This window comes from Sardina pilchardus, chromosome 14 (genome assembly GCF_963854185.1).
Source record: "Sardina pilchardus chromosome 14, fSarPil1.1, whole genome shotgun sequence".
Taxonomy (NCBI): Eukaryota; Metazoa; Chordata; class Actinopteri; order Clupeiformes; family Clupeidae; genus Sardina; species Sardina pilchardus.
In genome coordinates, this window is record NC_085007.1 from 15434071 (window position 1) to 15451218 (window position 17148).

Sequence of the window (17148 nt, forward strand, 5' to 3'; positions counted from 1 at the left end):
AGATATCGGAAAATCAGTGATAGCGACTTAAAAGCTACCGTAAGGGACTTCATAGATGGTATCACGCGGAGTGGAATATGTGGACATATGACTCAAAATTGAATCTTGGGGGTTTACAATGTAGTTCCCACGATCAGAGAAGTTTCACAGGCTAAAGTTATTACATATAGCTCAACACGGGGCAAAATCTCAGAGTGTATGAGGTCCAAGTCTAGATGTTAAAAGTCACTCCATCATCCTGTTAAAACCTATGGAAGCGTAGAACGCACACTGCATTTTCAGAAAGGTAATGCATAACGATGCAGACCAATTATTAACTTAACTCTTTGCTGCTCACTGACTCCCAGACAAGTCGGCAAGTCAAGGATTTCACCTTGCTTTGTAACCAGGCGGAATAGTGCGCACCCATTTGTTTTGCGTGTGTGTGTGTGTGTGTGTGTGTGTGTTTTTAGCACGACTGAGCTGCCAAGTGCCTTTGAAAAGACCTCGTTGGGAGAGATAAGAGGGAATATTAAATGAGCTTGAAGCCATTGTTTTAAATGGCTTCATTTACGGGTGTGTTGTGGTGAGTGTGTGTGTGTGTGTGTGTGTGTGTGTGTGTGTGTGTGTGTGTGTGTGTGTGTAGGGGTTCTCTGAGTGCATTTGTCTGCTCCTTTTTCCTCCCGCAGTCAGTCTGGATGTCCTGCCGGACCGTTTTAATTAATAATTGAACAAATTGGTTTGCAGATCCCCCCCAACCCCTCCCCACCTCCCCTCGGAGCAATTAGAAAGCCATCGCTGGCACATAGAAATGGCACATCAATCAACAGCTAAGACGCATGGCCCGAACTAACCGAACTGTGGTGGTGGGTGGTGGTGGTGTGTGTGTGTGTGTGGGGGGGGGGGGGGGGGGGGGGGGATTGGCATCTTCACTTTGTGAAACTCGTGAACTTTTCTTTGCCCTGAGAGAATTGAAATGGCGTTGATGTAACTGGATCTTGAGAGTCACCCCTCCCCCCCCACCACCCCCTCCCCACCCCCTGTATGACAAAGAGGAAACCTCCCGGTCTCGTCGGACGGGAGAGCTATCGAGGACTTGGGTCGCTTACGCAACGCTTCAGTCCAGCCTGGAGCAGCGGAGGGGGAGGACAGAGACGGACAGCGATCCGCTCGGCTCAATCAACACCTCCGCTGCCCCGCGGTCAGGCGGGGCTGACAGTTACCCCGGCAACCAACAATGCCATTCAGACACAAGCCACTTATTGAAAACAGGTCCCAGACAGGGTTAGCCGCCTTCAATTCTGCATCTACAAATCTCTCTAAAAATATATCCCCCACTTCAGATTTAGATTGAGAGGGGATTTTAAGACTTGAAGTGCCATGCCATAAAAAGGACTTAACACCTGATCAAATGATTATCTTGTTCAATGATATCATTGATCACATTCAGGGTGGAAATCATTTCAATGCATTTATGGTTCATGCAAGACAACCACAAGAGCAAGAATGTCTTTCATTCTCAATAAGCAGATAGAATATACTGATAACAGTTTCTTTAATCGCTGCTGTAGCTTACTATGATTGCTAGATGATGTTTGTTGAATGGACAGTAGCGTGATGAAGACTCGCACTTTACCTTGGACTGGATGGTGCGCAGGTTGACCAGGTGGACGTCGCAGGGCAGCGAGGACTCCAGAGGTGCGTAGGGGGTCAGGGGGACCTCAGCCGTGTCCAGGCCCGTCGCCATTGGGACGAGCGGGTGGTTGAGGTGCATGTACGACATGTGACCCACCAGAGAAGGGAAGCTATAGGGAGTGTTGCCCTCTCCCTGTGGCTATCAAACACACATACACACACACGTCAGATACTGTATGTACACACACACACACACACAAAGACACACACACACACACACACACACACACAAGGAGCATATACAACGGTTTGAAAAGAACATGCTATTAAGGCGACCGGCTTCTTGGATGTCTGTTCTTTCCACCCACAACCCCCCAACCACCCGCCTATCCACACACAGAACGGCGGAATCCTACCTCTTCGGTGGAGATCCTCTTTTCCAGCAGCAGGCGGAAGGCGTTGGCGGTGACCTTGTTGTCCAGGACACCCTGACCAAGGCCTCGGTTGTCGTCCTGGTTCAGCCGCCGGTCCAGAATCACCTCCAGATGGCCTGAAGGGGGGACGGGGGGGGGGACGGGGCACACGGAAGCAGACGCAATTAAGCCATTTTCTGCTGATGCTCTGACTGATGTCCAACCTAGTAATCTGCACACCAGTATGGTACAGAGTGCATTGTGGAAGCTATTTCCATTACAACGTTACAAAGGGCACGGAAATTGAGTGGTGGTTTCGTTCCATCTGTTTGACCTCTCACAGTACTTTAGCCGCTGTACATGTAAAGCTTATGCCTTAAAGGGACACTTCACCGATTAGCATTGAGCTTTGTATCTTAAGAATACCAGTCATGTTTTTGAATGGTTGTGCATCATTCCCTCAGTTTGCCTTGAGATGGGAGAAATACGGATTTCAATGAAACCCATGAATAGGACTTCCTGCTTTCAATGATGTAAAATGCTGATTTTTGCATCATTGAAAGCAAGAAGTCCAACATTGAAATCCGCATTTCGACGGCGTACCACCGTATATCCCTCTGCATCACCCCGTAACCCGCTCCAAGACCTCCGCTGTTGCTCAATTCTAACCTTGCGTTGCGGCGACAGACCACAAGGACTGTGATTGGTCGACTGGCCCTGTGTGTTGATAGTCGACTGCTTCAAGCAGCCTACTGAGGGGAGTAGCAACATTAGGGGTGGGAATTGGCAAAAAAAATAAGATTCGATACTATTGCAATATTTGGGCCACAATTCGATAATATTGCGATTCTTAACATATGGCGATACACCAAGTATTGCAATTCGATTTTGCGATATATTGCTATTCATGTCTCTCATATTATTCTAAGTCATTACAAAAAATTAGGAAAATAACACTGTTCAACTCCCTTTGCAATGGCATGGTGCATGTCAAGGTCCTTACTATTCACTTTTTGTTGAAAACCAAAATACACCCACCTTTTTCGATGTGAAAGTAGTGTAGAGTGTCGTGTATAACAGGTTGTGATTGTGAAGCCATTTTCATTTATTATTGCTGTTGAATGCACAATGAAACACCACAACACGTGCCCCCCTTATAAGCGTAATAAGCTAATTTAATGTGATCAGAGTAAACCCTGAGTAAACTCGACTCAACTTAAAGTAAAATGGATAATTAAATTATATAATTAAGTATTGCGATACTTTGAGCTACAAGTATCGATTTAATTGTGTGCACAAAATATTGCGATACTGAACAGAATCGATTTTTCCCCCCACCACTAAGCAACATGCTAGTTCATTGACTTAAACTTTGCAAATAAACTCAGACATACTTTAGTTACAATGACAGGGTCATCCATTTGTAAAGTCTCTATTTGTGTCATTTTGATATCAGCACTTCGGCAGTAGGCAGTACTTTGTGGGCAGTTGTGGGAAAGTTTGCTTGCAAACATAACATAAACTGTCTGGCAGACACTTCACAAATAACCTTATTTTCTGGTTACAATGACGTCATTGGAATGTACTGTGTCTATTTCTCGATACATTTTACAAGGTCTAAGGAAGAAAAGGCCAAACAAATAAGATTAATATTTCAGCACGGCAATCAATGGAGTTCACCATCCTGACTTCCATTCCGATGAGCAACGCAGACACAGTACTTTGAAAGGGTCATGCCGGCGTCAAGGAAATGGAGTAGTCAATGTGTGGAGTTGACGCTTTCAGTTGCATACTGTTAGCAAATCTCCCAGAGAGAGGTTTGCTAACACTATGCAGAGAGTGTGTGAGAGAGTGTATGTGTGTGTGTGTGTGTGTGTGTGTGTATCAGTGTGAGTGTGAGTGTGAGGGCCAGATGTACTAACGTTTTGCGCACATTTTAGGCGTAACGTGCACGTAATAGCATGGCGATGGTATGTACAAATCGGCCGCAATGAGGGAAACGCGCAGACTGCCTGCCGTGGGAGCTGAGAATGGCTATTTGCGCTTTTCCGTGTCATGCATATTAATTCCTGGGCGGATCAGCTGAAAATGGGTGTAACGCGCAAGTACAGGGGAGGAGAGGTGCTAATAGCGATTGATTAAGTATTCCGCCATATGTATGAAAACAGCGCACGTCTATTTTGCGTTGAAAAACTTCCGCCTTCTGAAAGCAGGTGTAATCCAAATTGCGGTTAAATGCATCTATTAGAAAAACGTTTGGAGACAGCTGAATCAATATTCAGAGCATCAGTTTTCTTGATTGTACTATGTCAAAAGCAAAATTAACTTTTGTTTGCCTCTCTAAAATCGTGTTTTCTCTTTCACGACATAGCCTACACTTCCCAATCTGTTAGACAAGCATTAAGTCATATCCTTAGTCTACGTGCAGTAAATAGTTCACAAGTAGACTATTTTTTTAAGTGGATTATTAGAACTACTAGGCCTACTCTGTTTGTTGCAGCTCGTTGACATCTCTTTGTATCATGTATGATCGCTAAACTTTTCTTTTTAATGTTGCAATATTCAACTGCGCTTGTAGTTCGAGCTCTACACACGCAGTTAGCGTTGTAGAGGGGGCGGGAACGGGCGGAGATGACCGCTGTTAACGTAATGAAGTGACAGCTTAGTAAATTCCGCGCTATATAGCAAAGCACAGCCTTCGCAGTCTGCGTATACAAAAACTCGCTGTTAGCGCTGTGTTAGTACATCTGGCCCTGAGTGAGAGAGAGAGAGAGAGAGAGAGAGAGAGAGCGTGTGAGTGAGTGTGAGTGAGTGAGTGAGTGAGTGAGTGAGTGAGTGAGCGAGCGGGCGTGCGTGTGAATGAGTGTATTTGTATGCGTGTACATGTGTGAATGTGAGAAAGAGAGGGTGCTGTATAATATGGGAGTGCAGGAATGACAGGACGTGTTTAGTAGGGGCCCCTCACCACTGCGCAGGCTGCTGACCCCCAAGGACTGGGCGGTGAGTAGGCTGAGCCGCAGGCCGGGCTCCTGCAGGTAGGCCATGCTGGTCATGGGGTAGAAGTTCGCCTGCAGGGGCAGCTTGGACATCGTCCGCCTGGGCTGGATCTGTCAACACAAAGCCACAAACACACATTTCTCAGGTACACATTTAAGTGCAAACGCACGCACGCGCACACACACACACACACACACACACACACACACACACACACACGCAAATTGATGCCAATGCAGGAACAGAGTTTTATTCATAATGATGCCAATCAAAGGAGAGACAGCATGACTTCACTTAAAGACCCACCAACTGACACCAACTAGACAAGGAAACCGTATAAGTATCCATCCACACTGATGGAAGATGGCATTGGTCATCCCATCTTCCGTGGACTACACTGAATCAAACTCTGATTAGTGCCAACCTGGAAATCCGGAGCCGATAGCTACTGGCGCAGCCATGCAGAACAATGAAACACTGCAAAGTCATAATATTCCCTCTATGATATATATCTCTAACATAATATTATCTCTAAACGCATAGTCACACACAGATATACACAGGGACAGCACAGGAATGGAATAAAATAACAACAGTCATCTCATATGTGGAAGAACACTAAACAGAAACATCAGGACATAAACCACTTATGAATATACAAATCATAAGTTCCAATTCCAATACTCTCAAAAGACATATGCAACCACACACCACGCACACACACATGCACACACACGCAGGCACACACGAACACACACACACTGGGGGTATCAAACAATACAAATTGAAAGGAGAAAACTAAGAGGTAAGAGTGAGAGGCCCAAATAGACACACACAGACACACACGACCAACACAACCACACAAATTAACAAGGAGTAGACATTACAGGTGTGGAGACAGATAAGAGAGCATAAGAGAGAGAGAGAGAGAGAGAGAAGAAGAAGAGAGATAGAGAGAAAAGAGAGAGTGAGAGCTTAGAAAAGTGTATGTGTAAGCACTGATTTATGGGGAAAAGGAGGAAGGAAAAAAGAAAGAGAAATCCCAAGAGGGATTTCAAAATACGGGTTGGCAAACAGATAGAGAGAAAATAGAAGGAAATAGATAAGAAAAAAAAATTCTCAAAGGAGAGGGAAAAAAAACTACAAGTTGAGCAAGAGAGGGAGAAAATGGAAGCGCTTTAGAGATATTATGTACTAATGCATGTTTGCACGAGGTGGCACAGAAGCTTCCGGAGATCAAAGGAAAGATCCTCGCAGCCTCGGAGCTGCGGCACGGCACGATCCGCCACCCAGGAAGAGGGAGCGTGGGCGTCTCCAAATCTTTACTTGGACATAAGGGTTCAGGAGATAACATAATTAAATGTTGATTGTTGCAAATCACCCCGTAATTCTCCGCTGACAAGGCTGTGAGTCACAGCCGAAATGAAGGATTTGATGAAGTGAGGGTTTTTCTCCCGCCTGAAATGGGATAATTTATGCCTGTCCACATTCAGTGTGATTTTGAGCTGTAAACAAATCATGAAATTCAATTCTGGTGTTTTTCATTTCAAATTTGGAAAAGGTACCATTTTGTTCTGACGCATGAAGCTTTTTGAGCATTGTGGGATTAATCCTGGGTTTACAGTTACAAGTCTACCGGCACCCTCACCTGCGGGTTAATTAGAGCTACATCAGTGTGTGTGTGTACGCGCACGCCTGAGACGTCACGCAAGTATTAGCACTCCACTGATGTACTGAGCTGAACTACAGTAGTTCAACACACTTGACTTTGTTCCAAGCTTTTCACGAACCACGCCTGCTTGTTTGATATGCTCGTGCCTTGCAGTGTTTCTCAAACTCCATGTCGCTGCCATGTACATGTAATCTCAGCGGTGGATTTGTGCTTGCCTCTTATCTCCATCAAATTTCCGAACGCGAGGCTTTGGGAAGTGCTTCAGTGCCTCAGCGCTCGCTCTCACGCCCTGGCAGGAAACACTCAGTGCCCTTGTCGGCGCTACTTTAGTGTTTGCGTCACTGTAATGTATGCATCCTCACGGGTCAATTGACTTCCGAGGGTAATCTTTGATGCTACCTGACTTGCGAAACCTCAGGGGACACCTGGGGGGTGTCTTAAGTGAAGAGGTGTTGGGGATATCATACAGTACCAATCTCTAAGATCACATCAGTAGAGAAAAAGAGAGAATGAGCAAGAAAGAGAGAGAGCGAAGGAGAAAGAGAGAGAGAGAGAAGCAGCAAGTGATGCCAGCTTTTGATCCTTTGATCCTTGTTTATCTGTTGAGAAAATGAATTCACTCCTGTATCCAATCAGAGAGTGGGGAAATTAAAATATAACCTGGACAAAATAATGTGTGTGTATGTGTGTGTGTGTGTGTGTGTGTGTGCGCATGTTCAAGGGAGTGAGAGAGATTGAAACATCGAGTACAACAGTATCAGAGAGAGAGAGAGCAATGTGCATAGGTACATATTAATAGCTACCTGGAACCCATTGAGATCTGTAAAGAATCGATCCTTGCTGTTCAGGTCTGATGTTATCCTCATTGCAATTTCACGGTTGAACTCCCCCCTTATATCCACAGAGTTACAGATCTCTGCCGACTGGCCCTCCAAACCTGAGAGGGGGGTGAGAGAGAGAGACAGAGACAGAGAGAGAGAGAGAGAGAGAGAGAGAGAGAGAGAGAGAGAGAGAGAGAGAGAGAGAGAGAGAGAAAGGGGTGCAGAGGACGAGAGTAAGGGACAGAGGCAGAGAGCGAGAGAGAAAAGAGATTAAAAAGTTGGCACAAGCCACAGCACTAGTTTTATCCTCCATGTTGGCCACCCTCGGCAGAGCAACAATGTGTCTGACTCCACCATCAGGGTCAGCCACAATCAAATCTGCCCTTGGAACACAGGAGCGGCTTACAGGTCAACACTTTGGGTAAATGGATACCAGGTAAATTGGAGCGCGTTCAAGCTTTTAATTTAAAGAAATATGCTCAGGCACCAGACAGAGATATACTGAGAGTACACAAGAAGTGGTGTAGCACAATCAGCAGAATTTGGGGCTATTTAGAAACTAGATCTTTACAAGTATCCAGGACACCACATACTGTACTCTTTTCATGTGTAAACAAAACAAAAATTATTTATTTCAATGTGCTTTCATTTGCATCCTTTCATGTAATGCACTGAAAACAATGATAGCCTTTATGTATCCCAATACTTCCTGTATGTCCAGTGATCAACTGTCTGACAGTAGTGTGTGTGTGTGTGTGTGTGTGTGTGTGTGTGTGTGTGTGTGTGTGTGTGTGTGTGTGTGTATACTTGTGAAGGGGAAAAAACACACTGTTGGCACCAGCATCGGCAACCCACAATCAGCTACCAAGTCAATTCATTCTCCTAAAGTGAATCTAAAATAGAAGACCCTTTTTTGACAATTTATGGAAGAAACCTCTCTAATTTGTTTGGCAACCACATACCTAGTTTAATTAGTCTTGAGGGAGCAAAACAAATTTGGCCTACTTCTATTTTTTTTTAACACAACTCTTCAATATAAAAAAAAACAAAAAAATACAGAAAATGGCTTGAACGTACAGCCCGTCGGATTTCAAAGCCCCAGCGCCTTTCAAGCGGAAAATGAAAACAAATCCAAGGTTAGGCGTTTGCGCTCGTTAGAGGAAAAGAGGCGAAGCTGAGGAGGAGTTCAAGGGGAGAGCTAAATTAAGGCTCCCTCTGTGCGCTTGCTCTCGCTCTCTCTCGCTCTCTCTCGCTGCCTCGGTGCGGCAGGGGAGTGGACCGACTGGAGAGCCAGCCGAAGAAAACAAAGACCAAATCACTCTCTCGCTTTCCATCCCCCGTTACAGCGGAGGGGAGAGGAAACTGAGAGAGGAGGAAACTGACAAAAACAAAAGTGTTGGAAAGGAAGGGGGCAGGTGGGTGCCAGGTGGACAATGGCTCCTAAAATGGCTCCTAAAATGGCCTGGCTGAGCTCGCTGCTGTTTTCTGCTCTCTAGCTTTCTGTTGGTGTTGGCTTCCACCGCATCTCAATCTTTTCACTTCTGACTTCCCTTCTCGAGGACTCTGTTTTCTGACCTAACTCTGTCTCTAACTCTTTGTCTGTCTGTCTGTCTGTCCCATCTGTCTTTAAATCTCTGTCTTATTTGTCTGTGTGTTTGTCTCTAGCTGTCTGTCTGCCTGACTGTCTGTCTGTCTCTCACTCACCATCCATTTGTCCATCTGCCTCTGTCTCTAATTCTCTGTCCAACTGTCTGTCTCCTGTCTGTCTGTCTCGAGCTCTCCATCAGTCGGTGTTTGTCATGTCATTCACCTCTGTCTCTCTGAGGGTCTCCCTCAATCACTCTATCGTTCTTCTATCCCTTTGTCCTTCTGTCTGTCTATCACTGCTCACTCTCTTGTACTCAATGACTTGTGTATGCCTCCACCCCCCCTCTCCCCTCAGTGATAGGCTACACTTAAATGGCAGATCTCTCTCTCTCCCTCTTTCTCTCTCTCCCTCTCTCTCTCTGTAAACATGACCAGGGCCTGGGTCCCAGAGGGTGCTGGAGCAGTCTGCTGTTTGGGATGACTGCTTTGGATGGCTGCTACTGCTTGGATGGATGTGTGTGTGTGTGTGTTTGGATCAATATGTGGTTTTCCAGTTTTGTGTGTGTATACTCATGTATCCACATGTCTCTTTTCAGTCATTTGTGTGAGTGTGTGTGTGTGTGTGTGTGTGTGTGTGTGTGTTCCTTTGTGTTTTCAATTTGTTGCATGAATGTCTGCCCATGTTTGTCATGTATACATAGGTGTATTGGATGTGTATGCTAATTGTGTGTGTGTGTGTGTGTGTGTGTGTGTGTGTGTGTGTGTGTGTGTGTGTGTGTGTGTGTGTGTGTGTGTTGGTCTGAGTGCACTACTCTACTGCGGCTGCTGTTGCTGCTGGAACAAACATGGTTCCATCCCTCCCGGGGGGTTGTTAAGAAAGTAGAGGAAGTAAAGTGGCAGCCTCTCACCCCTCCCTCCACCCCTCCACTCCCCCCCTCCACCTCCCTCCACTCCCCCGGTCTCCCATCCTGCCCTGCTTCAGCAAGAGCCAGTTTCCTGAGCTATCTACTCAACCATGAGGCACACTGAAGCCACTGAGTCCACACTGATTACCAGAACCAACATGGCTGATAGTGATCAGATATAACATATTAAAACATAAGCATGGCAAAATCATTTCTGCAAATAGGCAAGTGAAAAGTACTTTTTGTTTAAATTTTCCACTTCAAATCATTTTGCTTTATTCTATGACTTACTAAAACACCAGAGTATATTTTCTTCATGAGAGACTTTCATGCGTTTCCCTATAGCCCTGAAGAAACTCATTTCAAGGTTAAGCTTATGGAGTTCTTATTCATTGGCTATAGGGCTTAGAGGGGGTCTATACAGTACAGATGCAAAGCCAGTCGAGCAGAACAGCTGAGCCTGAGGATGAATAGGCTGATTAAATACAAATAGATGTGCACGCGCACACACACACACACACACACACACACACACACACACACAAATATGCACAGACACACATAAATATACACATGCATACTGCATGCACAAACACACACACACGCATACACAAATATGCACAGACACACAAATATACACATGCATACTGCATGCACACACACACATACACACACACAAATATGCACAGACACACATAAATATACACATGCACACACACACACTCACACAAACACAAATATGCACAGACATACATCAAATTTATACACATACATACTGCATGCACACGTGCACACAGGCACACACACACACACACACACCAAATATCGCTCCTTACCATGAATGTGGTAGAGGCGCAGAGTGTGTGTGATGTGAGTTAGGGAAGCGGTGACTTCGGAGAAGACGGAGCCCTTGGTGACTCGGATCACAGGCGGCTTGGATGAAGAGTAGGGCTGTGTGTGTTGAGGGGATGGGAATCAAATCAGCCTCATAAATACACGCTCACAGACACTTCACACACAACCTGGGAGAATTACACAAGCCGTCTGCACCTATTCACTGCATTCCCCTTTGTGCTCCGCAAGGGTGCTTGGCTCTCTTTATGTGTGCATACTATAAGTCTGTGTGTGTGTGTGTGAGTTTGAGAGTGTGAGAGAGAGAGAGAGAAAGAGAGAGAGTGTGTATATTTGTGTGAGGAGGTCATGTGTCTGAACCAGAGCTCTCCAACAACCTTCACAAACTAAAAGACAGACTGGAGTGAACAGTCAGACTGAACACACAGTCTAGACGATGGAAATAATACCCCTGCCCTTTCAGGACACTGATCTACATTAAAAAAAAAACACTTGGTTCCGTCAGGAACACCTGCATTAACCCATCCAGCTGTTCCACACTACGCCATCAGTCACAACCCGTTCACAAGAAACACATGAGCTCACGCTGATGATGACATTTAACATTAAACTGAACGCTTAACAAACATTTAAGATGACATGAGACAAATTGTACATTAAGGAGATGACATTTAACCTTTAAACTGAGCATAAAAAATGATATGAGATTAAAAGTACTTTTTAAAAGATGATATTTAACATTAAACTGAACATTAAAGATAATATGAGAGGAACTGTAGTTGAAGATGGTATTTAACATTGATCTGAACATTAAAAGATGATTTGTAATGAACTGTGCATCAAAACTATTATCAAACTGAGCATTAAAAAGATAATATGAAATGAACCGGTAAGTTAAGAAGAAGATATTACATTCAACTGAAGCTGTTGATTCTAAATGTACAAGCAGGAATGTAGCAGGAGGTTGCTAATTTATGAATTCTGTGATCACGGTGAGGTGGACTGTGCCACGCAATATTGGACTTTTAAAAAAGGCTGTTTGATGATGGTGGAGGTTACTGAGTAATGTTTATAGCAATACCAATGGTTCTCAATGGTTCCGAGAGTGTTGATGAGTCTTCCAAGTTGTACAGTAAATCAATGTGGGTAATACGATTTTGAATGTTAAAAGTTGCAATTGGTGAATAAACTCTTTTGAGAGGTGGATAAACTCTAATAAGAGGTGGATAAACTCCAATTCTGAAATTTCAGAGGTGGATAAACTGCGTTTACTTGCGATTAGCCGCCACTAAATTCCTGCCGGGAAGTTAAGAAGATAATATTACTTATTATGATAACAGTATATTAACCTGAAGCTGTTAATTCTACAGTACACGGTATCGGAAAAGGTGTGGAACTCTACTGCCAGCTATTCCATCCTCCCCAGTGAAAAACTCCCTGTCTGTTCCTACAGTAACAATACATGTGTGGCGAGGGCTTTCCATTGATCTAGAAGTAAAAATAGCATCCGTTTAATCTCCCCCACTCATATGTGAGACGGCACTACAAACAGCACTTTCAGGTGTGTGCGTGTGCGTGTGCGTGTGCGTGTGCGTGTGCGTGTGCGTGTGTGTGTGTGTGTGTGTGTGTGTGTGTGGGCTAAGATGACTGCACCACTGCACACAGCAGATTGAGTTGTAACAGGATGCTGCTCATCCATGACCAAACAACAGTGCGCCAGCCCGACGTGAACATGAATGATCAGAGAGGATCAGGTGATAATATACTGTAGCAGTGCACAATGCACCACCACTGCAATGAGGCGACGTTTGCACTGTACTGTACACTCCACTGCAACGTGGCAGTTCGTTTTACACTTCACAACTTACTTGACGTTGTATCGCGGAGTGATTTATTATTAGCTGTGAAAAGTCTGAGTGGATTATCGTGGGATATTTCAACTCATGGAACGTCTCTCGGCCAATCAGAAACAAAGAAACAGCTTCATAGAACCCAATTGTTGTATAACAGTGCACAATGCACCACAACTGCAATGAGGCGACGTTTGCACTGTACTGTACACTCCACTGCAACTCATACAGAGAAATATATTCTACGCCAATTCCTGCTGTTTGATTCTCATTCTCTTTACTTTGACTGATAAGCTTTACCTAATATATACATCACAGTAGTATTTCTAAATACTTAAAATAATGAATCATTAAAATGTTGATAAGCAACATACATTAGTAGCATACAGTACATATAGGCTGGGGCTCCCACACATGGATTAAGATCATCTCTAATAATGTTCTCTTTTAGTCCAGGACTAGGCTTAGTCCATGTCTGAATAACTGGCCCCCTGTGATATAATAATGAGCATATGATGAGTAAATCCAACAGAAGTAAACTGATAACCAGTCGTGTCCCAGTCGTGGCCCAGTGCTGGCGGGTGAGTGCGGTGTGTTTACCTTGGCCTCCCCGTCGGGCAGGAAGAGGTAGGCGCCGCTCTTATCTTTCTTGCTGGTGGTGCCGTACCAGACAAACTCCACCTTCATCTGTCGCTCCACGCCGTCCTCCTTCAGCCTCAGTTTCTGTGTGTGGGGGGGTGGAGGGTGGAGGGTGGAGGGGAGGGGAGGAGGTGGTGGAGTTTTATTATTGAGGGTGGAGGTGGGGGTGGTTGGTTGGTTGGTGTTGGTGGTGGGGTGAGAAAACAACAACACAGACTTTAGCTGATGAGGCGACATGAAAGCGAGTGTTGCTCTGCGGAGCGGCGGTGCTTAGAAAGCCCTCAGGCATATGCTCTCGCTTTCTCTCACTCGCTCTCTCTTTCTCTCTGTCTCGCTCTTTCTCTCGCTCGCTCTCTCTTTCTCTCTGTCTCGCTCTTTCTCTCGCTCGCTCTCTTTCTCAGTCTCACTACATCTCTCTTTGCTCATGCTCTCTCTCTTTCTCCTGCTCTCTCTCTCTCTCCTCACTACATCTCTCCTTACTCATGCTCTCTCCCTCTCTCTCTCTTTCTCCTGCTCTCTCTCTCTCTTTCTCTCTCTCCCTCTCTCACTATATCTCTACTTGCTCATGCTCTCTCCTTCTCTCTCTCTCTCTCCCTTTCTCTCTCTCTCTCTCTCTCTCTCACTATATCTCTCCTTGCTCATGCTCTCTCACTCTCCCTCTCTCTCTGGTTTGAGGATACACCCTCTCCCTCTATATTGTTGTTGTTGTTGTTGTGTGTGTATGTGCATTAGGGACCGAGAGAGAGAGAGAGAGTCAGACTTAATTAATCCCGATTAATCGCAATGAGTGATTAGGGGAAATTGAGAGAGTAGGTGTCTGTCTGTCTGTCTGAGTGTGTGTGTGTGTGTCTGTCTGTGTGTGTCTGTTTGTGTGTGTGTGTGTGTGTAAAAGAGTCCATCAACAAGAATACATTAAGTTGATTATGAAGTGCATTAGGCAGCTACGTTGAGTGCGCGGAGGAGAGTGAGTGTAAGTGTTTCAGAGTGAAGAAGTCTTTCTACGACAGCGCGAGTGTCCTAGCGTGGGTGTGTGTGTGTGTGTGAGTGTGTGGGTGTGTGTGTGTGTGCCTATATGCATGCAAAGCGTGAGGCAAAGACGTTCCCTAACTGAAGGGAAAACACTTGGAGTGTGTGGAGAGTTTGAAGAGCTGAGCGTGTAAGCGAAGTAACCGTGCGAGCTTCAGAAGTGTTTTGGAGGCGTATTGTATGAAGAGTGCCGTTGTGGTCAAGTTATGGTCACCTCGAGTAGGCCGGTGTACGGAGAGAAGGTCAGCTGCAGGTGGCTGTTCTCCAGGACGATGGGCTCCGTCTGGCCCTGGGACGTGTCCACTTGGAAGGACTCGCCGCCCTGGATGGACAGGTCACTGCCCTGCTGCAGGACCAGGTACCGGGCGGGCTCGGTCTGCACCTCCGCACCCTCACACAGCTGGTAGACGCCCAGACCCAGAGCGGGAACCTGAGCTACAAAAGACAGCTACGCACACACACACACACACACACACACACACAGACAGACACGGACAGACAGACAGACAGACAGACACACAGACACAATCATTTATTTTATGACCAGAGGTGACAGTTTGATCAAAAACAAACCAAGACCATTTTGACTAATAATACTGATAATTCAAGTCTGTGTGTGAGTGAGCAATAGAGAAAGAGGGAGAGAGGGAGTTTATATTATGTGTGTGTGTGTGTGTGTGTTCATTCATACCTGGTAGGCGTCTTTGGACACTCTGCTGGTGTCCTCCCACACAGCGCTGACCTGTGCCCTGACCACCTGACCGTAAGCGTTGAGGACGCGCACGTGGGGGGTGTTGGTGTAAACGGTCACCATGGACGACCGCGCCTGGTCCGCTGGATTGTAGATGACCAGAGACCTGGTGGAGAGAGCACACACACACACACACACACACAACCTGTAAACTATGCATCTTAAGACCCCAGCACATACAGTAGGCATCGACACGTGTGAGGCACATTCCACTTTCGACGTTCATTCACATTATATTCCATTGTCTTCAATACAACCCCCACACACCAGTGTCTCATTTTGATTGCCGCAGTGTTGATTACGATTCGGTTCTCTATTCAATAACATCCATTGTTTATTGAATGTGCACGGCAACTGACAGCGCACTCCGGTTGAGTCATCGCCTTTACACAGAGTGTTTAAAGTACACAACCTGCCTACCTGCTTTTTCTGCAAAGACTTTGTCTAGCGAAATTTCAGTGTGCAAACCATTCTAGCCTTTTTAATCAAATCAAATCAAATCAAATCAAATCAGGCTCATTGGCCATGTTGCGTATACAAGGAATTTAGTCTCTGCATTTATCCTATCCGTGAATTAGTGAACATACACAGCACACAGTGAACACACAGTGAGGTGAACACACTAACCCAGAGCAGTGAGCTGCATTTATACAGCTCACTGTATGAATGCAGCAGTGTAGCAGTGAGGGGTTAGGTGCCTTGCTCAAGGGCACTTCAGCCGTGGACTGGTCAGGGATCGAACCAGTGACCCTCCGCTTCATAAGCTCGAAGCCCTAACCAGTAGGCCACGGCTGCCCTTTTTCTCTGACTCAAAACACGAAAGCAGGAAACAACATGCTGGACAAAGAGCCCTAATTTGACTGTGGAAATGTAACCGGGATTATCATCTGAGCTACATTTGTGTTGATGTAAATAAAAACCATGACCACACAAGCTGCCACTGTTTGCTATGGAAATGCGGAGAAACAGACAAACAAATACAGGATCACGCTGAGCTGAGCCAGAACCAAATGCATATCAGCTTCTCTGCCACGGGGCCATGACTAAGGCAAAACTAAAGTGCACCATACGGTTGAAACTCATGCATGGAGGTGCACACACACACACACACACACACACACACACACACACACACACGTCACTGTGACCGAGATTGATGGATTGTGGGATGGACGGCATGCCGTGTAACTAACAGCAATGGCAGTCGCTGGCGCGTAAAGTCAGTGGCAACATGATCATCTCGGTTACCGTGTTGTGACAGCCACTGGCTGACAACGTCACAACATTTCAAAATTCCCCTCAAATTTAAGTGGACTGCAAAGGCTACATCCCATCATCTTAATCCCCCATTTAGCAATCGAAGCACGACAGCCCCTCTGCGTAATCACTTCCTGTAACAGAAGTGATTTTGGAGAGGACATGGCATGCATTATGTTGGGGTGAGAAGTTGACAGCACTTCGTGGCACAAGCTGACGCATACATCAAAATGTGTTCAAGTGCTGTGACACCTAAATAATAATACACGACACCAATCGTGCTGTACAACAAAGAATATTCTAGATTCCCGGAGACTGGAGCTCACCTCAAAAGTAAGAACCGACTAATTCTTAAAGAGAAACTTGACAAGAATAGAGGAGCCGAACCGAAAGGGAAAGTAGACTGGATGAATGAGGGCACCTACCTTGGGTTTGGGCTTATTTTTAAAACGGTCTTGCGGGGCAGAGCATCTTGAGCTGGCTGGACATCATCCTGGTGAAAAGGGACATCAAACTTTCAGAGAGAGAAATCTACGCGTCTCCGTACAAGAACGTACCCTTAGAAATGAACACCTTCTTAATGAGACTCCATGAAAGTTTCCAAAGGTGTTTTTTTTTTTAAACTAGTAAGCAATGAGACGAACCCATAGACCACAAACACAAATGCTTATTAGTGCAAGCGTGTGCACACTGTAATGTTATTGTGCAACATCCAGAGGTTTGGGAATACATTGGGAATACATTATATGAAGCATTATAATTAC

General features: G+C 45.4%; 1 protein-coding gene across 2 annotated transcripts in view; it reads right to left on the reverse strand.

The window, feature by feature from the left end:
- Positions 1–17148, reverse strand: part of man2a1 (mannosidase, alpha, class 2A, member 1) — a 55216-nt gene that overhangs the window by 5651 nt on the left and 32417 nt on the right. The window contains exons 12-20 of one of the 2 annotated variants that reach the window (XM_062554431.1): positions 16810–16877; positions 15068–15233; positions 14591–14824; positions 13312–13434; positions 10846–10960; positions 7500–7633; positions 4993–5134; positions 2031–2164; positions 1616–1807 (exon numbers count right to left, since the gene is read on the reverse strand). In XM_062554431.1, coding sequence (XP_062410415.1) covers positions 1616–1807; positions 2031–2164; positions 4993–5134; positions 7500–7633; positions 10846–10960; positions 13312–13434; positions 14591–14824; positions 15068–15233; positions 16810–16877 — 1308 coding nt within the window. Of the gene's footprint in view, positions 1–1615; positions 1814–2030; positions 2165–4992; positions 5135–7499; positions 7634–10845; positions 10961–13311; positions 13435–14590; positions 14825–15067; positions 15234–16809; positions 16878–17148 lie in introns of both variants that reach the window. The other variant, XM_062554430.1, reaches the window with a different exon arrangement.